General features: G+C 42.4%; 1 protein-coding gene across 7 annotated transcripts in view; it reads right to left on the reverse strand.

Annotated features, from left to right (window-relative positions):
- Window positions 1–23,224, reverse strand: part of PCGF5 (polycomb group ring finger 5) — a 158,451-nt gene that overhangs the window by 41,733 nt on the left and 93,494 nt on the right. For all 7 annotated transcript variants that reach the window (XM_038744361.1, XM_038744360.1, XM_038744362.1 and 4 more), the window contains 5 exons: window positions 14,167–14,222; window positions 13,877–13,936; window positions 9,827–9,975; window positions 4,415–4,513; window positions 115–204 (listed from right to left, as the gene is read on the reverse strand). In XM_038744361.1, the coding sequence (XP_038600289.1) occupies window positions 115–204; window positions 4,415–4,513; window positions 9,827–9,975; window positions 13,877–13,936; window positions 14,167–14,222 (454 nt within the window). The remainder of the gene's footprint in view (window positions 1–114; window positions 205–4,414; window positions 4,514–9,826; window positions 9,976–13,876; window positions 13,937–14,166; window positions 14,223–23,224) is intronic.

A 23,224-nucleotide genomic window follows, 5' to 3' on the forward strand; every position in this document is an offset into this window, starting at 1 on the left:
CAAAAAGAAAGCAGACGTATTTAAATAATATCAAGTTATGCTCAGGGAAAAATGTGTTCATATTTAGGTACATATTCGAATATGGACACAGGAATAATATAATAATATATTTACATTTTCTCCTCTTAGTCGCCATCTTGTCATATAGATGAATTCCATAGTATGGTCCTTCCCCATAATTTCCCCATTGCATAGTACATCCAGCTTTAAAAAAAAAAAAGATACAGCTTCATCAGCAAAAAGTTATTCTGAAACTAGATTTACTTTGCAGACTGAAAATTAGGAGGGTCAGAGAAAATCAACCTAGAAAAAGAATCCTATAACAGCTGCAAATAGTCGTTGTAATAGTATTTATTAAGTGCTTCCTCTGCTAATTGTTGTACTGTACTCTCCCAAGCACTTAGTACAGCGCTCTGCACATAGTAAGTGCTCAATGAATACCGTTGATTGATTTATTAATATTAATGTCTGTCCCCCTTTCTAGACTGTGCGCTTGTTGTGAGCAGTGGTGTGTCTGTTTGTTGTTATATTGTACTTTCCCAAGCACCTATTTATTTATATTAATATCGGTCTCCCCTCTAGACTGTGAGCTCATTGTGGGTAGGAATGTGTCTGTTTGTTGTTATATTGTACTCTCCCAAGCACTTATTTATTTATATTAATGTCGGTCTCCCCTCTAGACTGTGAGATCATTATGGGTAGGAATGTGTCTGTTTGTTGTTATACTGCATTTTCCCAAGCGTTTAGTACCGTGCTTTGCACACAGTAAGGGCTCAATAAATATGACTGAATGAATGAATGAATGGTAGAAATTAGACATAATCCCACAGTCCCTCAGGATGTGAGGGAAGGTGTCAGTACAAAGCATAATGTGTGCATTTAACTTTCTGCTGTTTGACAGTGGTTGCTTTTGTGCATTTGATTAGCATAGTATAATACTAATCCTTACTTACACTTACTCTCAGTTCTAAGGAGGTCAAATTTACCCACAGGCTCTCATTAAATGTCACACTGGTAGAAAGTTATTTTACTAGTTTATTAATATGAAAAATAAATTCAGTGATGGGGGATAAAAAACCATGCTGCTGAGACAAATAATACATAAATACACAAGAATTGAATCCAGGTATCCTGATTCTCAATAAAGGCACCTCTAGCCAATAAGCCTTGGGGTCTCTATAGTTAAAAGGAATAATTAATCAGACAGATTAATTAAAAACTCAGCTACACTTATCTAGATAATGATAATAATAATAATAATGATAATGATGGCATCTGTTAAGTGCTTACTATGTGCAAAGCACTGCTCTAAGCGCTGGGGAGGATACAAGGTGAGCAGGTTGCCCCACGTGGGGCTCACAGTCTTAATCCCCATTTTATAGATGAGGTAACTGAGGCACAGAGAAGTTAAGTGACTTGCCCAAGGTCACACAGCTGACAATTGGCGGAGCCAGGATTTGAACCCATGACCTCTGACTCCCCACAAATATACCTGAAAGTATTGATGCTTGTCTACTTGTTTTGTTTTGTTGTCTGTCTCCCCCTTCTAGACTGTGAGCCTGTTGTTGGTAGGGCTTGTCTCTATCTGTCGCCGAATTGTACTTTCCAAGTGCTTAGTACAGTGCCCTGCACACAATAAGCGCTCAATACATACGATTGAATGAATGAATGAACAGATGACTCAAGGAGCCCAAATGACCTCAAGGAGTCATGTGCTGACTTATTCTAACAAAGAAGTCAGCTCAGGAAAGCAAAAAAAATCCCTTTTCTTTTCTACTTTCTTCCCAGGAAAGAAACTTTGCAATATGTCATTTTCCTTCCCAGATTTGTGAATTAGAAAACCGGCAGCTGGAAAATTTAGAATTCAAGCATCTTTTTTAGTATAAAATGGAACGTGAGGTATACATCATCAAAAGGGGAGAAAGGAAAGATCTCAAAGTTTTCGGGCAATGTCCCTGAGTCGATAACTAAAATTGCATTCAAAATCTTAATAGCATCTTCGAAGTCGAATGTGTCCACAGAAATCCTGCTTTTTCTCAACTAACACAAGCGAAAATACATTAGTCCCTAATACAAATGTTACATCTCTACAGATTTGGCCAGAATATTCTTAACCACATTATAAGAACAGATCTCTTGGGCTCGGGGCAAGGAACCAAGAGGCTGCGCTGCTCTGGATGACCAAAAACCTCCTTTTCGTGAAATCTAGCAGGCTTTACTCTGTGTTTCTCCTCTTTGACTGCTCGGTCGCCTTTGACCCCGAGAACCACTCCCTTAGAGAAGCAGCATGGCTTAGTGGAAGAGCCAGAGGTCATGGGTTCTAATCCTGGCTCTGCCGCTGGTCAGCTGAGTGACCTTGGGAAAATCACTTGACTTCTCTGTGCCTCAGTTACCTCACCTGTAAAATGGGGATGAAGGCTGTGAGCCCCACGTGGGACAACCAGAAGACCTTGTATCTACCCCAGCACTCAGAACAGTGCTTGGCACATAGTAATACCAACATTATCATTATTATTATTATTCTCATGGAGACGTGATCTGACCTTGAGTTTTCTCCCAGGTTTCTTCAGGTTCATTTGCTCATTCATTCATTAATTCATGCATTCAATCGTATTTCCTGAGCACTTACTGTGTGCAAAACACTATACTAAGACCTGGGGAGAGTTTGAAATAACAATAAACAGGCAAGTTGCCTGCCCACAACTAGCTTACTCCTCTTATCTGTGGCCACTCAATCTCTTTTACTGGCTCTTCCTCTGGTCCCAAATCTCTGTTGTCACTGTACACTTACTCCATTGAGGGAGCTCATCCAACTCCCCCCCCCCACCCCTTTTAGACTGTGAGCCCGCTGTTGGGTAGGGACTGTCTCTATATGTTGCCAACTTGTACTTCCCAAGTGCTTAGTACAGTGCTCTGCACACAGTAAGCGCTCAATAAATACGATTGATGATGATGATGAACTCCCTTGCCTTCAACTACTACCTCTAGGCAAATGACTCCCAAATCTGCCTCACTTGCTCTGACCTCTAACCCCATCGACAGTCCTGCCTGTCTGTTGTCTCTAGGCCCTCTTAACTGTAAGCTCACTGAAGGTAGGGAACATGCAGTGTGGCTCAGTGGAAAGAGCATGGGCTTTGGAGTCAGAGGTCATAGGTTCAAATCCCGGCTCCGCCAATTGCCAGCTGTGTGACTTCGGGCAAGTCACTTCACTTCTCTGTGCCTCAGTTACCTCATCTGTAAAATGGGGATTAAGACTGTGAGCCCCAAGTGGGACAACCTGATTACCTTGTATGAGAACAGTGCTTTGCACATAGTAAGCGCTTGATAAATGCCATTATTATTATTATTATGTCTACCAACTCTGGTGTACTGTACTTTCCCAAGAACCTAGTATGCACTCTGCACACAGAAAGCACTCAATAAATACCACTGACTGACTGAGTGACCCTGGCACCTTAATAAGGTCAATATGCTTGCAAGTGATTTCTTACCTCTCTTCCCAAATCCTTTCCTCCACCTATTTCTCCAATGGCAGCTGAAGACTCCACCAACCTCGCTGTGTTTGAGGCCCTCAACCATGGTATTATCTTGACTCCTTCTTCTAACACTCTCATTATTCTGTCTATTCCTCAATTCTCTTGCGTTTTTCCTCCACAACATTTTCCAAATCCATCCCTTCCTCTCCATCAAAATAGCCACGGAATGGTTAAGGCAATGACATCATTCTCTAGTTTGGACATCTGCCCTCTCCTAAATATTTTCCTCAATATTCTGCGTGTCTTTTTGACTTGAACATGTATGTGCTCAACTTCTTAAAGAGAAAATATAGGCTCTTCAACTTCACATCTAACGACTATATGAGAGGCAGTGTGACCTAGTGAAAAGAGCACAGGCATAGGAGTCAGAGGATCTGGGTTCTAATCCTAACTCCACCACTTGACAGCTATGTGACTTGAGAAGTCACTTGACTCCTCTGTGCCTCAGTCACCTCATCTGTAAAACAAGGATTAAACCCACCTCCCTCTTACTTAGACTGTGAGCCCCATATGGGGCAGAGACTGTGTCCAATCTGATGATCTCATATCTACCCGAGCGCTTAGTACAGTGCCTGGCACATAGTAAGCACTTAACAAATACCATAAAAAAACCTATATTTGCATACATGTATATTTTTTCTGGGCTCTAAAGTCATAGACAGTGGTGTTATTTCACTTGTAATACACCAAATATATAAACTGAACTCAAAATGCTGCAAAACAATTCTGTTTCAAATAGAAAATTGTATAAGTCATAAAGAACGAATTAATGTAATTTGTTTTTAACTGGCTTTAGGTAGAATTGTAACACAAACAAGAATATTGGTGATTTGGTCTAATAATTAGTTTTGAAGTCAGATATGATTACTTTGACTTACCTCATAAGAACTTGGAAGCTTTAGTTTTAAGCTTAGAAATTTTTTAATAGTTCCCACAGTCACTCGTGTAGAACAGCGGATAAATTTCTTCATCAAACCCTGAAGCAAAACATTTAGGGGAAATATTTCAAACGAATGTTGCTTCATTTTTTATAAACACACTTTGTTATATGAAAAATGGCTGATTTCACCTTTTTGGTGGGGAATCACTTGGGAATGTTTTTAAGTGAAGACCTTAGCATTTGGATGAGAGTAGGTTTCTACCATGTGGCCTTTTCCTCATGAAAAATTTAAACCCAGTGGTTTAAAACACTGGCTCAAACATACGTGTAAAAGCGGTAAACCAAAACAATTGTTCCTTCTGCAAGTATTTAAGATTTTTTTATAAAAAGACTTTCATTTATTCTTACAATAGGCATGGTGGAGGAGCATGGCTCAGCAACAGCCCTGGAAATTTGTTGGCACTGACTGGGTATGTACAGTTCAGAGAAGCAGTATGGCCTAGAGGAAAGAGCATGAGTCTGGGAGCCAGACGACCTGGGTTCTAATCCTGACTTTGCCATGTCTGCGGTGTGTGACCTTGGGCAAGTCATTTAAATTTGCTGTGCCTCAATGATCTCATCTATGAAATGGGGATTAAACCCTACTCCCTCGTACTCAAACTGATTACCCCAGTGCTTAGAACAGTGCTTTGCCCTTAACAAGTGCTTAAGGACTACTATCGTTATTATTATTATCATTGCTATTAAGTAAGGTAGAGATTTTGCTCCGAGTAGACAGTTTGACTGGCTATTCCAGGTCCTAAAATCCTCTGGATTGAACTGAGCTGTCCTCTAGGGGAAAATTACCTGGGTAACTGTTCAATTTTCCACTTTGCTCCAGGCCGGGCAGACTTGGCCAATGATGGCAATGCAGAATTTGGCAACCATTTGCTGCACAATCATCATCATCATCATCATCAATCGTATTTATTGAGTGCTTACTATGTGCAGAGCACTGTACTAAGCGCTTGGGAAGTACAAATTGGCAACATATAGAGACAGTCCCTACCCAACAGTGGGCTCACAGTCTAAAAGGGGGAGACAGAGAACAAAACCAAACATACTAACAAAATAAAATAAATAGAATAGATATGTACAAATAAAATAAATAAAGTAAAAAATATGTACAAACATATATACGTATATACAGGTGCTGTGGGGAAGGGAAGGAGGTAAGATGGGGGGATGGAGAGGGGGACGAGGGGGAGAGGAAGGAAGGGGCTCAGTCTGGGAAGGCCTCCTGGAGGAGGTCAGCTCTCAGCAGGGCCTTGAAGGGAGGAAGAGAGCTAGCTTGGCGGATGGGCAGAGGGAGGGCATTCCAGGCCCGGGGGATGACGTGGGCCGGGGGTCGATGGCGGGACAGGCAAGAACGAGGTACGGTGAGGAGATTAGCGGCGGAGGAGCAGAGGGTGCGGGCTGGGCTGGAGAAGGAGAAGGAGAGAAGGGAGGTGAGGTAGGAGGGGGCGAGGTGATGGACAGCCTTGAAGCCCAGGGTGAGGAGTTTCTGCCTGATGCGCAGATTGATTGGTAGCCACTGGAGATTTTTGAGGAGGGGAGTAATATGCCCAGAGCGTTTCTGGACAAAGATAATCCGGGCAGCAGCGTGAAGTATGGATTGAAGTGGAGAGAGACACGAGGATGGGAGATCAGAGAGAAGGCTGATGCAGTAGTCCGGACGAGATAGGATGAGAGCTTGAATGAGCAGGGTAGCGGTATGGATGGAGAGGAAAGGGTGGATCTTGGCAATGTTGCGGAGCTGAGACCGGCAGGTTTTGGTCACGGCTTGGATGTGAGGGGTGAATAAGAGAGCGGAGTCGAGGATGACACCAAGGTTGCGGGCTTGTGAGACGGGAAGGATGGTAGTGCCGTCCACAGAGATGGCAAAGTCAGGGAGAGGACAAGGTTTGGGAGGGAAGACAAGGAGTTCAGTCTTCGACATGTTGAGGTTTAGGTGGCGGGCAGACATCCAAATGGAGACGTCCTGAAGGCAGGAGGAGATGCGAGCCTGGAGGGAGGGGGAGAGAGCAGGGGCAGAGATGTAGATCCGGGTGTCATCAGCGTAGAGATGATAGTTGAAGCCGTGGGAGCGAATGAGGTCACCAAGGGAGTGCGTGTAGATCGAGAACAGAAGGGGACCAAGCACTGAACCTTGGGGAACCCCCACAGTGAGAGAATGGGAGGGGGAGGAAGAGCCTGCAAAAGAGACTGAGAAAGAACGACCGGAGAGGTAAGAGGAGAACCAGGAGAGGACGGAGTCTGTGAAGCCAAGGTCAGATAGCATGTTGAGAAGAAGGGGGTGGTCCACAGTGTCAAAGGCAGCTGAGAGGTCGAGGAGGATTAGGACAGAGTAGGAGCCGTTGGATTTGGCAAGCAGGAGGTCATTGGTGACCTTTGAGAGGGCAGTTTCCGTGGAATGTAGGGGACGGAATGTAGGGGATCATCAATCATGATCTAGTTACTCAGGCTCCCTCTGGCTCACCTTCCTCTATTCCCTCGTGCTCTTCAAAGTCATCAGCGACAGGCTTTCTGAAGTGCCTTCTCTTTGCGGGGGCACTCGGGAACGCACAAGAGAATTCCCCAAATGCAATCCCTGCTTCAAGCAGCTTCTCCAAAGCTCCTTTTTCTTAAACCATCCGCTGCTGGGCTCCATGATTGCTCCCCCTACTCTTTTCCCGTAATGTTCTTGAGTGGGCTTCTCCTTCCTACCCTGCTGAAACTATGGCTACAGGCAGTTGCTGTTACTAGCATCACATCAGCAGAACTGCACCCGTCAACCAATCAGTCAAAGGTTTTTAATGAGTGCTTACTGTGTGCAGAGCACTGTACTAAGTGACTGGGAGGATACAATACAATAGAGCTGATAGACAGGATCTCTGCCCATAAGGAGCTTACAGTCTAGATGGGGAGACAGACATTAAATTAGAGGGAGGGGAAATGGGGAAAAATGGAGAAATGGAAGCTCCTCTTATAGGCTGTCGGCTCCTGGAGGGCAGGGATTGTGTCTATCTACCTCTCCAGCATTGTAATTTCCCAAGCGCTCAGTACACTGCTCTGCCCACAGTGACTGCTCAATAAATACCACCAACTGATTGATAAATACGGTGGGGATGCGGGTGGGGTGAATATCAAATGCTTAAGGCGTAAGAATAATAATAATAATGTAAGGAGTAATGAGAATAATGATAATGTTGGTATTTGTTAAGCGCTTACTATCTGCCAAGCACTGTTCTAAGTGCTGGAGTAGTTACAAGGTAATCAGGTTGTCCAAGGTGGGGCTCACAATCTTAATCCTCATTTTACAGATGAGGTAACTGAGGCACAGGGAAGTTTAGTGACTTGCCCAAAGTCACACAGCTGAAAAGTGGCAGAGCTGGGATTAGAACCCATGATCTGACTCTCAAGCCCGTGCTCTTTCCACTAAGCCAGGGTGAGGACAGATCAGTCAGTCAGTCTATGGTATTTATTGAGTGCTTAAAGTGTGCAAAGCACCACACTAAGCGTTTGGGAGAACACAACAATAAACAGACACATTCCCTGTCCACAACGAGCTTCCGGTCAAGCAGGGGAGAGATATATTAATAGAAATAAATACAGATAAGTACATAGGTGCTGTGGGGTTGGGAGGGTGGAAGAACAAAGGGGCAAGTCAGGGTGACACAGAAGGGAGTGGGAGAGGAAGAAAGGAGGGCTAAAGTCAGGGAAGGCCTCTTGAAGGAAATGTGACTTCAAAAAGGCTTTTGGAGGGGAAGGGGAAGAGTCACCCTCTGTCAGATATGAGGAGGGAGGACTTCCCAGGCTAGAGAGGGTGCACAGATCAAAGTGCCTAGGTGACCCAGAAGGGAAGGCAAATAGGAGGAATAAGGGATTAGTCAGGGAAAGCATCTTGGAATAGGTGAGATTTAAAACAGGTTCTGGCTTTGTTTGGAGGTGCCAAGTACCAACAGACAAAAACTTGTGCAAATCTCCTGGAAAGCACTCACTTTGAGTGGACAAGTTAATAGTACATCTGTGCTTAGAACAGTGCTTTGCACATAGTAGGCGCTTAATAAATGCCAACATTATTATTATTATTTGTGGATCCCCTGTTTCAACTTCTTATATTTCTCCCTTCCAATTTTCTACATGTAGAGTTATTAGGAGTTTTTGTCTATTTTCACAAAGGACAGAGTGAGGGAATATGGATGAGAGAAATGTCCATCAGGCAAAAGACCAAACTTCCTGACGGTCTGAATATGGAGATCCTGGAACAGCCTATGGTGGCTAGCTTTGGAATCTCTTCCCCAGCAGTTCTTTAAGAACAGTAAAAAGCCACTGTTCTATTTGCAAGGTTTAGATATGTTTTTTATAGTACTTGTTAAGCTCTTACTATGTGTCAGACACTGTACTAAGAGCTGGATACAAGATAATTAGGTTGGAAACAGCCCGCGTCCCATATGGGGCTCACAATCTAAATCAGTGGGAGGAAGATTTAATCTCTATTTTGCAGATGAGGTAACTGAGGCACAGAGAAGTTAAGTGGCTTCCCAAGTCACACAACAGGCTAGTGGAAGAGTCAGGATTAGAACTCAGGCCCTCAGAGTCCCAAGCCTGTGCTTTTTCTACCAGGCCATGCTGTTTCCCACACTGCTTATCTTGTAGTCAGGAATAGGCCTAGATAAGTGCTTCCTAAATAGTGTGCTGTGGCACGGGGTCTCTAGTTTGTCACCACAAACTTTCTCATGTGCTGCACGCGAATCCAGACACACCATCATCTTGGACTGAACAGTCCACATGTGCTCCAGACGAAAACCCAGGGACAGAAGCTAGTGGCTTTTCCATTTTGTAACACACTTTTTTTCCTCATGCCACAAGCAATAACCCACCAAAATTTCAAAACTCTGCAACTTGGAGCAAACAGACCATGTATTTAAAGACGATACAATAGATGGATGGAAGGCTAAGTGGAATGTTACTAAGTGCCCAGGCCAGAGAACTGGGGAATTCTTCCAAATTCTAGATAAGGAAGAAATGCCAAAATAAATTATGAAGAAAGGGTTAGACAGACAAATAAAAAAATCAATAGAGAATACAGTTTCCATTCCTGATTTGGCTGAAAATGTTTTTAAGAAGATAATCCACCATGTCAGGAATAACAAGGATGTCTACATGAGTGAGTATGGAAATGCAACACAATGCTTAACACTGCTCAATAAATACCCTTTTTGAGGCAGTGGGAGGTATACATTAAGAACAGATTGTTCAAACTTGAAACTGACACATTTCAAACTATCACTCACGTGTCTGTCATATTAAAATCAAAGTTCCGCACCTATTGACCGGTGGCATTTTCAACGAAATCAATAGAAGAAATAGAATAATCACACCAGCTCACCTTTACTATGTTGTCTCCTGATTGTCCATTATTACGCAAGCAATCAAGGCAGATGGCAATCTGTGGGTCGCTTCTATGATAGTCTTTATCTTCATCATTTTCTTCACCATCTTGATCTACTTTGGGTTTGTCAGCTTTTGAAGTTTCACCTGTAAAATTAAATGAAAAAACCACGCATCACTATCACTGGCATTTACTCAGCATCTACTTATGCAGAGCACTATATCAAGCCCTTATGAGCGGTTTTAAAAGTCATGAAATGCTGTCCATCAGGGTAGGGTGGGAGGACAGAAGACGGTACTGACATCTGGATTTTCCCACAAGAGTTGTGTGAAATAATGGGCTGGTCATCTCGTCAGACTGCACAGTTGCTCAATGCACACTTCGTCATGAGCAACATATGAGCAACCAAAGAGGAGGAAAGATCTCTGCAGCCCATGCAGCAGACACAACAGAGCATCCACGCCAAAAGTTCCTACACTTCCATCAGAGGACTCACAAGGGCAATCTAACGGGACATTCTAAGCTCCATTTGCCACCCGAAGACAGGCTACTTCTAACCGTTTGTTGGCTTACTTTTTTTAAACGGTATTTGTTAAGCGTTTATTATGTGCCAGGCACTAAACTAAGCACTAATCACTTTGGAGGCAGTCCATGTCCCACACGGGGCTCACAGTCTTAATCCCCATTTTTCAGACGAGGTAACTGAGGTGCAGAGAAGGTCACACAGCGGGCAAGTAGCAGAGTCGGGATTAGAACCTAGATCTTTCTAACTCCCAGGCCTGTGCTCTATCCACTAGGCCATGCTGCTTCCTCTAATAATAATAATGGCATTTATTAAGCGCTTACTATGTGCAAAGCACTGTTCTACGAGCTGAATAATAATGGCATTTATTAAGTGCTTACTATGTGCAAAGCACTGTTCTAAGCGCTGGGGAGGTTACAAGGTGATCAGGTTGTCCCACGGGGGGCTCAAAGTCTTAATCCCCATTTGACAGATGAGGTAACTGAGGCACAGAGAAGTTGTGACTTGCCCAAAGTCACACAGCTGACAATTGGCAGAGCCGGGATTTGAACCCATGGCTTCTGACTCCAAAGCCCATGCTCTTTCCACTGAGCCACGCTCTGATCTCCCAGTGGGAAACCTTCTGAATGGCTGAATCAGTCAATCAATCAGTCAATCAATCCTATTTATTGAACACTTACAGTGTGCAGAGCACCGTACTAAGCACTTGGGAAATAGTTCGTTCATTAATTTATTCAATCGCATTTACTGAGTGCCTACTGTGTGCAAAGCACTGTACTAAGCGTTTGGGAGAGTACAATATAACAATAAAGTTGGTAGATACGCTCTCTGGCCACAATGAGCTTTCAAAGTCTAGAGGGAACTGAAGGGGCCAGAGTGGTTTTCCATGTTTTTTGGTCAGAGGTTGGAACCAACAACAGACAACTTATACACTACTTCTAGACAGGTATTTTAGATCAAGAAAAATGTAAAACCCTGATTAAATCAGAACAATTCCTCCCGCCAGACTTTCTGCTCCCCGCCACAAAAGCAGGGGACCAGCAACCTTCAGGAGTCTGCCCAAGCTCCAGGTTTTTCCAGGAGCCAAGCGGCGAGCCAGCAACCTCCTGCTTCCCCAATTGCCCCTTGGGAACAACGAGTGGCTGAGCAAAAACTCCAAACTCTAAATATTCTGCATTTTGGCAACATCCAAAGGCATTTGGATGTTGCCACATGTCTGCTGTGTCACCTTGGGCAAGTCACTTAACTTCTCTGGGCCTCAGTTCCCTCATCTGTAAAATGGGGATTAAGATTGTGAGTCCAGTGTGGGACAGGGACGGTGTCCATCCTGATAATCTTGTATCTACCCCCGTACTTCAAACGGTGCTTGGCACATAATAAGCACTTAAAAAGTACTATTATTATTATTACCTAATGAATTATACCATAAACATAAACATTCACCGTTCTGCTCACTTTTACTCTTCCACAGACTCATAACCTAGTCTTTTCCTTTTATCAGAAGAAAAACTGATGCAAGTGAGAAATAAATGAAGATACTGACCCTGAGGATTAAAGACCACAAGTCAATCAATCAATCACATTTATTGGGCACTTACTATATGCAGAGCACTGTACTAAGCGCTTGGGAGAGTACAATACAACAGAATTAGCAGACACATTCTCTGCCCATAACGGGGAGGAGATATACATTAATAAGAATAAATAAGTAATTTATAATATATAATTTAAAGATATGTACATGAGTGCTATGGGGCAGGGTGCACTTAGTTTCTATTTCAAGAAAAAAAATCTTCAAATAGAAGAACACGGAATGCAGAATTTGGGGCATTTTGGTAGCAGTTCAACCTTGTTTTCAACATTAGGGCACAGAACAATCATCTCATTATAATGAGAAAACAAAAACCCTCTTACATTGTTTAATGTGGAAAAAGGAGGTTAGAATGAGATCAGTGCCTGCCTCTCTTGGATACCTAACACAACAGGAACTGAAGGAAAAGAAATTTGCAGTAGGGAAGAAAGGGGCTCAAGAAACAGATTTCACTATTCACAGGGAAATGAAAAAGGTGGCAACAGGTAGCCAAAAAAATAACAATAATAATAATAATTTCCCTAATGGTTTCCTCTGTCCCATCTAAGCTCCAGCAGGGGAGAACACCAAAGTGAGCAATCTAAATTCTACCCACAGGAGTTTAGAGTAAAATACACATTTGGCCAATTCTCTGATTCAAAAGGACCAAACTAAGAGAGCTTAAATTTACACTTAATCTCTAGCTTCAACCGCCTTATTTCAGATCACTATGGCTATGGTATGGTTAACAATCATTATAATAGGATTTTTTTTCTGCATTTTACAATCTTTCTCTATAAAAGGTTTTCTTTGGTTATTAGGTGCTTACTAAATGGTGCTCGAGTAGACAAAAGATTATCAGTTGGACACAGTCTCTGTCCCTCATGGGAATCACAATCTAATCTATAGAGAGGATAAATTACTTAACCAAAGTCACGCCATTTCATCTGCAGTAGACTGGATGTAGTTAGGAAAGATAATTTCTTCAAAGACACTAGTCTGGGATGCAGGTGTAAGATTGACAATGTTTCGTTTAAACTAATATTCTAGACAAAATTATCACTCCAATTTAAATGGGTCCTTAAAAACTCATCCCTACTGGTTATGGACTATTGGAATTTTTATCTAATTCACAAAAATCAAGCCACTTGAAAGAATATTAAGACTACAATATTTGCTGCTGAAAATACTGAAAATAAAATATTACAAAGTGGTTGAGAACTTGGTGGATAACAGAGTAACTTTTAAAAAACTCAAAATAGTCTCAATTGTGTCTCTCAAGTGCATCTTTTACACATTTCAAAAGTATTTTTGCCTGTAAAATATCTTAAAACAGTTTACAAGCACATCGTTATCTGGCCACATGAGTTTCTTGTTTCCATGCACTAAGCATGGACTTAGTACATTGCTCGCACACAGGAAGTACTAAGTAAATACTACTGACTGATTGATCGATTCACGTTCAAACCTTGAACAGATCTGTTTACATAAAATAAAAAGACTGAATTGTTCTGCATTATTTATTCAATCAATAATGGGTTCTGAATGTTCTTAGGCCCCTTACTTCGAGAAACACTGAATCTAATTAAAATATCCATTTGGTTCTTGTTAAAAGTTTGCTACTTTCCATAACTAATTCTTTAATAACGTCCCACTGGGTAAAATTTGAGACTAGAAAACATGCACGCAATGGATCCAACAATTTTAAGACTTAGCTAATAGTGGATTTTACTCATAATGAATAGTTAATCTCAAAAAATATGGAAGCTATTAATAACCTGATGAGGAAACGTTCTAATTTCAAATACTGCAGTACTGCCAGAGAACAGGCAGTAAAAAGATGAAACAATTAAACTTGTAAAATTAAGTTTACAGAATATAGTTTGATGGTCCTTCGTATGGGAAAATTGCTAATTTTTTAGCTAAAGATTGTATTTGAAAATAAAATATTCACCTTGTCCATTTTCTTGAGGTTTATTTTTCTTCCAAAATTCTGTCTCTCGCTGAAGTTCCTCTACATGAAAAAGCATACAAAAAAACTCAACATAAGAGTTGCATCTGAAATACATTTGGAAGTGTAAGTAGAAATATTGCTTAGCACAGTGCTCTTCACATAATAATAATAATAATAATGGTATTTGTTAAGCGCTTACTATGTGCAAAGCACTGTTCTACACAGTAAGCACTCGATAATTGCCATGGATTAACTGACGAGATTTTTAAGAAACCTAATGAATAACTTACGCTCTCGAAGTCCAGGAACCAGCTTAAATATAATTTCCTCTAATGTATTGTCCAACCTTTCAGAAAGAAAATGAGAAGTCAATAGCCAAGAAAACAAGGTAAGTCAAGGCTCTTCAAGCAGTAGTCATTTAATATTTGAATTTTAAATACACATTGCCAGACTCAGAATAGAACTGCAAAACAACAACTTCTGAATTTTGATGATTACATAAAATATGGCAGAAAAAAATCTTGTCAAGCAGTGTACAGTATGAGCACTGAGGAATGTTTCAGAAATACATTGCTTTATCTCCTTTGGCCTTACCAACTGGTCAATAGGTATTGACATTACCTATTTACGTAATTATTTTAAAGAAGGGAAAAACAAAAATACCTTAATCCGATATCCTAACAAAAAAGGGCTGTGAACCTCTCATGCAAGCGCTTTGTACAGTGCTCTGCACTGTAAGTGCTCAATAAATACGATTGAATGAATGGATGTTGACCTTACAAACCACTGTGATGATCCATTTAATTCATTCATTCATTCAATCGTATTTATTGAGCGCTTACTGTGTGCAGAGCACTGTACTAAGTGCTTGGGAAAATACAATACAACAATAAACAGACACATTCACTGCCCACAATGGGCTCACAGTCTACAGACTGTAATATCAATCAGTATTATTGATTGAATACCTACTGAGGAGCACTGTACCAAGTGCTTGGAAGAATACAATAGCATCAGACATAATCATCATCATCAATCTTATTTATTGAGCGCTTACTGTGTGCAGAGCACTGTACTAAGCGCTTGGGAAGTACAAGTTGGCAAAATATAGAGACAGTCCCTACCCAATAGTGGGCTCACAGTCTAAAAATAATGATGACATTTGTTAAGCACTTACTATGTGCAAAGCACTGTTCTAAGTGCTGGGGAGGTTACAAGGTGATCAGGTTGTCCCACGGGGGGCTCACGGTCTTAATCCCCATTTTACAGATGAGGGAACTGAGGCCCAGAGAAGTTAAGTGGCTTGCCCAAAGTCACACAGCTGACAGTTGGCAGAGCCCATGACCTCTGACTCCAAAGCCCTTGCTCTTTCCACTGAGCCACGCTGCTTCTCGTCCCTGACCTCCAACAGCTCACTCTAACTGGGGAGAGGGACACTCCAATTAATTACAGATAGGAGGAAGTACGAGTAATAAGAGTATAAGCTCGTCCTGTAGACTGTTAAGATCGCCGTGGGCAGGGATTCTGTCTGCTTATTGTTATATTGTACGCTCCCAGGAGCATAGGTAGTACAGTGCTCTCATGCAGTAAGTGCTCAATTAATACGACTGGACGACTGAATGAATAGAAAATGCTAATTAATTGGACACACACATACATTTCCTGGACATGTGACTTCAGCAAGGCTTTGAAGATGGGGAGGGCAATGGCCTGCCAAATGCAGAGGGTGAGGGAGTTCATTCATTTGCTCATTCAATCCTGTTTGTTGAGTGCTTGGGAAAGTACAACACAACAATAAACAGTGACGTCTCCTGCCCTGAGTCTACGTAGAAGGGAAGGTGAGTGAGTGGTCAGCGAGGAATGAGGCAAATGAACTGGGATGTAGTGGGAGAAGAGAGGTTTAATAGGAGAGAGAGAGAGAGAGCTGATTGAGTGCCCTTCAGCCAGAAGTTTCTACTTGGTGCAGAGAGGACGGGACAACCACTTGAGGTTTCTGAGGATCACATATTCTCTTTCAGTAGGGAAAAAAAAGACTAAGTTCTCTTTTCCCCTACTCTCTCTCCCTTATTTGTTCATTCATTCATTTATTCAATTGTATTTTATTGAGCACTTACTGTGTGCAAAGCACTGTACTAAGCACTTGGGAGAGTAATAGATCCATTCTATCCATTAATAGAGAAGTAGCGTGGCTCAGTGGGAAGAGCATGAGCTTTGGAGTCATAGGTCATGGGTTCAAATCCTGGCTCCACCAACTGTCGGCTTTGTGACTTGGGAAAGTCACTTCACTTCTCTGTGCCTCAGTTACCTCATCTGTAAAATGGGGATTGAGACCGTGAGCCCCATGTGGGACAACCTGATCATCTTGTAACCTCCCCAGCGCTTAGAACAGTGCTTTGCACATAGTAAGTGCTTAATAAATGCCATTATTATTATTATTCCCTGCGCACAACAAATTTACAGTCTCAAGCTGTAAACTGTTATTTAAAACAGTCTGTCTGTCTCCTCTTCCAGGCTGTAGGCTCTTTGTGGGCAGGGAATCTGTAATAATAGTAATGATAATAATGGTGTTTGTTAAACGCTTACTATGCGCCAAGCACTGCTCTAAGTGCTGAAATCTATAAGCACTTGATATTCACCCCACCCTCAGCCCCATAGCACTTACCAGTCAATCATATTTATTGAGTACTTACTAAGTGCACAGCACTGTACTAAGCGCTTGGGAGAGTATAACAGAATTAGCAGACAGGTTCCTTGCCCATAATGAGCTTACTGTAGGTGCCATCAATCAATCAGTTTCATTTACTGAGTGCTTACTATGTACAGAGCGCTGTGCTAAGTACAAGACAACAGGTTTACAATCTCAAACTGTAAACCGTCATTTATATTACTGTCTGTCTCCCCTTCTAGATTGTAGGCTCCTTGAGGACAGGGAACATGTCCACCAATTCTGTTGCACTGTACTCATCCACAGTGCTCTCTGCACCCAGTAAGCACTGGCAAAAAAAAAAATGGTCCAATCAATCAATGGCATTTATTGAGCACTTACTGTGTGCAGAACATTGTAGTAAGTGCTTGGGAGAGGACAACAGACTAAGTAGCCACAATCCCTGCCCTCTAGGAGCTTTCAATCTAGCAGGGGAGACGGACATTAAAATAGAGTCCAGGTATGGGAAGCTGGGAGTGGGTTAAGTGCCTAAGTGCTTAGGGAGTCAGGGCACAAGTGCTTAGGTGATAAAGTAGGTGGGTAAAATAGGATGGGAGGATGATAGTGTGGTGTAGTGGTTAGAGCAGAAGCCTGGGGTCAGAAGGATCTGGGTTCTAATCCCAGCTCCACCACTTGCCTGCTATGTGACCTTGGGCAAGTCGCTTCACTTCTCTGCACCTCAATTACCTCATCTGTAAAATGGGGATTAAGACTGTGAGACCCATGTGGGACATGGACTGTGTCTCACCTGATTATCTTATATCTGCCCCAGGGTTTATTACAGCATTACAGCACCTGGCACATAGTAAGTGCTTAACAAATACTGTTAAAAAAACCCAGACATTAGTCTAGGCTTTCTGAAGGAGGTGTAATTTTAGTAGGGCTTTCAAGATGAGGAGAGTAGTATTCTGTCAAATGGGAAGGGGGAGGAAGTTCCAGGCAGGAGGGAGAGAGGGTCTGGGCAAGTGGTCTATGGTGAGACGGATGAGAATGAGGCCCAGTGAGTGGATTGGTATTAGAGGAGCAGCACAGTGAGCATACACTGGAAAGGAAAGAGACTGGAGGCAGGGAGGTCTGCAAGGTGGCTTATGCAGTAGTCAAGCTGGAATATAACAGTGCCTGGACCCCTGTGGTGGCGGTTTGACTACATGATCATTTAAAACACCCAACCTCTCTCCTCAAAATCCTCCAATACTTGCTCATCTCACTCTGCATCAAGCAAAGATCCCTCGCCACTGGCTTCAAGGCTCTTCGGCAGCTCTCTCCACCTTACTTTCCTCAGCTCCGATTTCCCTCCTCACTGTCTTCATTCCTCCCAAGGCCAATTCCTGGCTCTACCCCCTCTTATCTGGCCTGCCTCTAACAGCTTGCTCAAGTCATTCCTTGGGTCCAGAACTCTCTCCCTCGTGCCAATAACCACCAGATCTCAGTCCTCCCTGACCTTCCAAACCCTTCTGGAATCCCACCTCTTCCAAAGTGCCTTCCTCAACTAAATATAATTACTCATAGTCTTATCAATCATTCAGTCACCTCTTGCACTAGTATTTACACCCCTTGGCTTTCCCAAGGTTCAGACAAAGGGAGAGGTCATATCGTTTTATGTAACGGTCTTTCCTAACTTGAAATGTATGTGTCTGGCTATTTGGGGCAGACTGCCACCACTACTGAAGCATCACCCGATTTCCCTTTGAATTGGAGAATGACTTTTATTTTGTTACACACCATTTATTATTAATAATAAGAATGATAATAATGGTATCTGTTAAGCTCTTACTATGTGCCAAGCACTGTTCTAAGCGCTGGGGTAATACAAGGTAATCACGTTGTCCTACGTGGGGCTCACAGTCTTCCTCTCCATTTTATAGATGAGGTAACTGAGGCACAGAAGTTAAGTGACTTGCCCAAGATCACACAGCAGACAAGTGGTGGAGCCGGCATTAGAACCCACGTCCTCTTACTTCCAAGCCTGTGCTCTTTCCACTAAGCCATGCTGCTTCTCTATTATTTAATTATAATAACTGTGGTAGTGCTTACTATATTCCAAGCCCTGTATTATGACGATCAGATCCCACATGGGGATCAGAGTCTAAGCAGGAGGGAGAACAGTTACTGAACCCCTGTTATGCAGTTGAGGAAACTGAGGAACAAGGAATTAAGCGGTGGATCTCACAGCAGAAAAGTGACAGAGTTGGGATTGCAACACAGGTCCTCTGTCTCCCAGGCCCATACTCTTTCCACCAGGCCACGCTGCTTCCCATCTGTGATTGAAAACACTAAAATTCACGACAAAGGGCAAGATTTCTCTTCACAGTGCCTCGTAATCACCTGTCCTGCCGTCAACCACGGCCCACGTCCTACCTCTGGCCTGGAATGCCCTCCCTCCTCACATCTGCCTATATGTTTGTACAGATTTATTACTCTATCTTACTTGTACATATTTACTATTCTATTTATTTTTTTAATGATATGCATCTAGCTTTACTTCTATTTATTCTGATGACTTGACACCTGTCCACATGCTTTGTTTTGTTGTCTGTCTCCCCCTTCTAGACTGGGGGCCAATGTTGGGTAGGGACCGTCTTTATATGTTGCCAACTTGTACTTCCCAAGCGCTTAGTACGATGCTCTGCACACAGTAAGCGCTCAATAAATACAACTGAATGAATGAATGAATCCGCCAAAGTAGCACACCTGCCCCCTTCAAAGCCCTACTGAAAGCTCACCTCCTCCAGGAGGCCTTCCCAGACTGAGCTCCTCTTTTCCTCTGCTCCTCCGCCCCTCCCCATCTCCCCGACTCCCTCACTCTGCTCTATCTCCCTTCCCGCCCCACATCACTTGTGTATATATGTACATATTTGTTATTCTATTTATTTTATTAATGATGTGGATATATCTACAATCTATTTGTATTGATGCTATTGTTGCCTGTCTACTTGTTTTGTTGTCTGTCTCCCCCCACTTCTAAACTGTGAGCCCATTGTTGGGTAGGGATTGTCTCTGTTGCCAAATTGTACTTTCCAAGCGCTTAGTACAGTGCTCTGTACACAGTAAGAGCTCAAAAAATAAGACTGAATGAACGAATAAATGAAAGTTTTCAAGAATGAATGCCACTGATTGTCTCATACTCAAAAGAAATGCTGCCGCTTTCCCAAATCATGAAATTCAATAAGATTTACCTATGGGATTTCCTTGTCCTTTACTGTCACGTGGGGGGAAATCAATTATGAATCAGTGGAATTTACTGAGCAATTTACTGTGTGAACAGCACTGTACTAAGCGCTTGGGAGACTTGGTAGATATGAGCCCTACCCATAAGGAGCTTTAAATCTAGGCGGGGAGAGAGACATTAAAATAAATTACTGGGGAATTAGAGGAAATAGGGGAAATGGTAGAGTATAAGCACATGGACATAAGTACTGTGGGGGTGGAGTGAATATCAAGTGTTTAAGGGGTTGTTTCACCAACTCTCTGTGCTTAGTACAGTGCTCTACACATAGTAAGCACTAAATAAATAGCATTGATTGGTGTCTATGCTAAACCATGGATGGCTAGATATAAGTTAGATATAAGATAAAGATAGATATAAGATAAAAGTTAGATAATAACTTTTGAGCCAGTTGGACAGCCATCAAATAATAATGTGGCCAAGGTCATATACTCTTAACTTGTCAATGACGCTGACACATAGGACGGAATCAAATGTCTCAGTTACATCCATATCCTATACTCTACTCCCTCTCCGATCTGTAATTTCTTTCAATATCTGCCTCCATCCATAGACTGTAAGCTGGTTGTGGGCAGAGAATGCCCACTACATTATATTGCACTTTCCCAGGTGCTTAGTGCAATGCTCTGCACACAATAAGTGCTCAATAAATAGCAATGATTGATTGAATGATAGGTAAATTCAGAAATCATTGCTACTTCTTTATCATAGATTCAATTTGTCTGGAAAATTCACTCCTACAAAGTAATGATCCTGTTCCTTAGAATCTTCCGGGTTCTTTTCAAGAGTTGAACAAAACATTTTTCCAAGTTTGATTCAGAGAAAATTAACACTTTGAAATGCAAACCGCAATTCTGTTGTTCCAACTGTCCCATCAGATAACCAGCACAGCTGAAATATTTAAAAACGGAACTGCTGATGAACTGCTCTGAAATAAATTATTACTCAATCAATCCTACCATGATCTATTACGAAAATACCCTTAGGGTTAACAAGCTATGCTGCGACGTAGTATTGAAAAAACTTTCACTTGGATTAGCTTTCTAATCACTTCCGCAACACTGCCTGTTACTGTAAAGTCTTGCTATTAAATAGGTCCCCCTATGGGGTTTTGATTCAAATCAGTGAGCCCCACATAAAGGCTGTTTTAATGTTTTGTACAGTTTGATGTTCAAAGCAGATTGAATGTTGTGGAGAAGTAGCATGGCCTAATGGAAAGAGCACTGCCTTGAGAGTCAGAGGACCTGGGTTCTAATCCCACCGCTGCCACTTGCCGGCTATGTGACCTTGGGCCAATCACTTCACTTTTCTGCACCTCAGTTCCCTCATCTGCACAATCAGGATACGATACTGGTGCTCCCGCCTACTTCGACTGGGAGTCCCACGTGGGACCTGATTATCTTCTATCATCCCCAGTGCTTAGTACAGTGCTTGGCACACAGGAAATGCTTTACAAATTCCACAATTATTATAATTTTATTTTATTTTATTTTATTTTGTTAGTATGTTTGGTTTTGTTCTCTGTCTCCCCCTTTTAGACTGTGAGCCCACTGTTGGGTAGGGACTGTCTCTATATGTTGCCAATTTGTACTTCCCAAGCGCTTAGTACAGTGCTCTGCACACAGTAAGCGCTCAATAAATACGATTGATGATGATGATGATAAATTCCAAGCTCCACCCCCCAGGTTAGTACGCTGAACCCAGGGAGCAGCTTACCTCTGTGGGATCAGAGCCTGGGTGGCGGACGACTAGAAAACAGGAATCCTGGAGTGCCTTGGTAAACTCATTGTAATATTGTCCTCTCCCAAGCTTTTAAGACAGTGCTCTAAACACAATAAGCACTCAATAAATATGATTGACCGACTGACTGACTAATGCTCCCAGAGTAGCTGGGCACTGCCAGGTCAAAGGGAACAACTTCTCTGAGGAGAGGAAGCAGCTCAGTTCTGCTTCAAAATGGGCTTGCGGTACCGTTGCCTTGCTTCTCTCCAAACACTAGAATGTGTCTTGATCTTTTGTAGTCTCCCAAGTGCTCAGTATACTGCTCTGCATATAGTAAGTGCTCAATAAATAACGATAATAATAATGATAATGGTATTTATTAAGTGCTTACTATGTGCCAAGTAGTGTTCTAAGCGCTGGGGGAGAGATAAGGTAATCAGGTTGCTTCAAGTGGGGCTCATAGTCTTAATCCCCATTTTACAGATGAGGTAACTGAGGCACAGAGAAGTGACGTGACTTGCCCAAAGTCACACACCTGACAAGTATGAATGAATTAATGAATGAATATTTATTACTCTTTTACTTGTACATATTTATTCTATTTATTTTATTTTGTTAATATGTTTTGTCATCTGTCTCCCCCTTCTAGACTGTTATCCCACTGCTGGGTAGGGACTGTCTCTATATGTTGCCAACTTGTACTTCCCAAGTGCTTAGTACAGTGCTCTGCACACAGTAAGCGCTCAATAAATACGACTGAATGAATGAATGAAAGTAGTGGAGCCGGGATTAGATCCCATGACCTCTGACCCCCAAGCCCGTGCTCTTTCCAGTAAGCCACGCTGCTTCTCAATGCCACTGATGATGAGGATTACCGCATCATTCCTGCTACTCAGGAAAGCAGTCTGCTGCTTCCTCATTTAGGGGGGCATGCTCTTCCTTGCAGAACAATAACATCTGGAGTATTTTGAGGCCTATTCTAACAGAGGTGTTGTATTGTGCTATAAACAGGCCATCCCATATTTTCCAGAAAACAAAAATACTCCTAATTTTTACTTCTCTTACTTTTTTATGATATTGGGTAAGGACTGTACCAAGAGCTGGGGTAGATACAAGATCATCAAGTTGGACGCAGTCCATACATGCCCCATCATGGGGCTCACTATATCCCCATTTTGCAGATGAGGGAACTGAGGACCAGAGAAGTTAAGTGACTTGCCCAAAGTCACACAACAGAGAAGTGGCGGAGCTGGGATTAGGACCTGGATCCTTCTTACTCCCAGGCTTTAGATCTATCCAAAAGACCATGCTGTTACCACTCTTGGTTTAGCCGTTTCTATCACTTTACCTCTCCTTTTAATATTTACGATGCTCGTTAAGCGCTTGCCAAGGGCCCAGCATTCTGTGAAGCACTGGGGTAGATATCCAACAATCAAAAGAGGCACAGCCCCTGTTCTTCACGGAGCTTACTCCATTCGTTCATTTAGTTGTATTTACTGAGTGCTTACTGTATGCAAAGCACTGTACTAAGCACTTGGGAGAGTACAATATAACAGTAAACAGACACTTTCCCTGCCCACAGCGTGCTTACAGTCAAGAGGGGGAGACAGATATTAACAGAAATAAATAAATAACAGATATGTACATAAATATGGTGGAGCTGGGAAGGCGGACGAACAAAGGGGGCAAATCAGGG

This window comes from Tachyglossus aculeatus, chromosome 3 (genome assembly GCF_015852505.1).
Source record: "Tachyglossus aculeatus isolate mTacAcu1 chromosome 3, mTacAcu1.pri, whole genome shotgun sequence".
Lineage (NCBI taxonomy): Eukaryota > Metazoa > Chordata > Mammalia > Monotremata > Tachyglossidae > Tachyglossus > Tachyglossus aculeatus.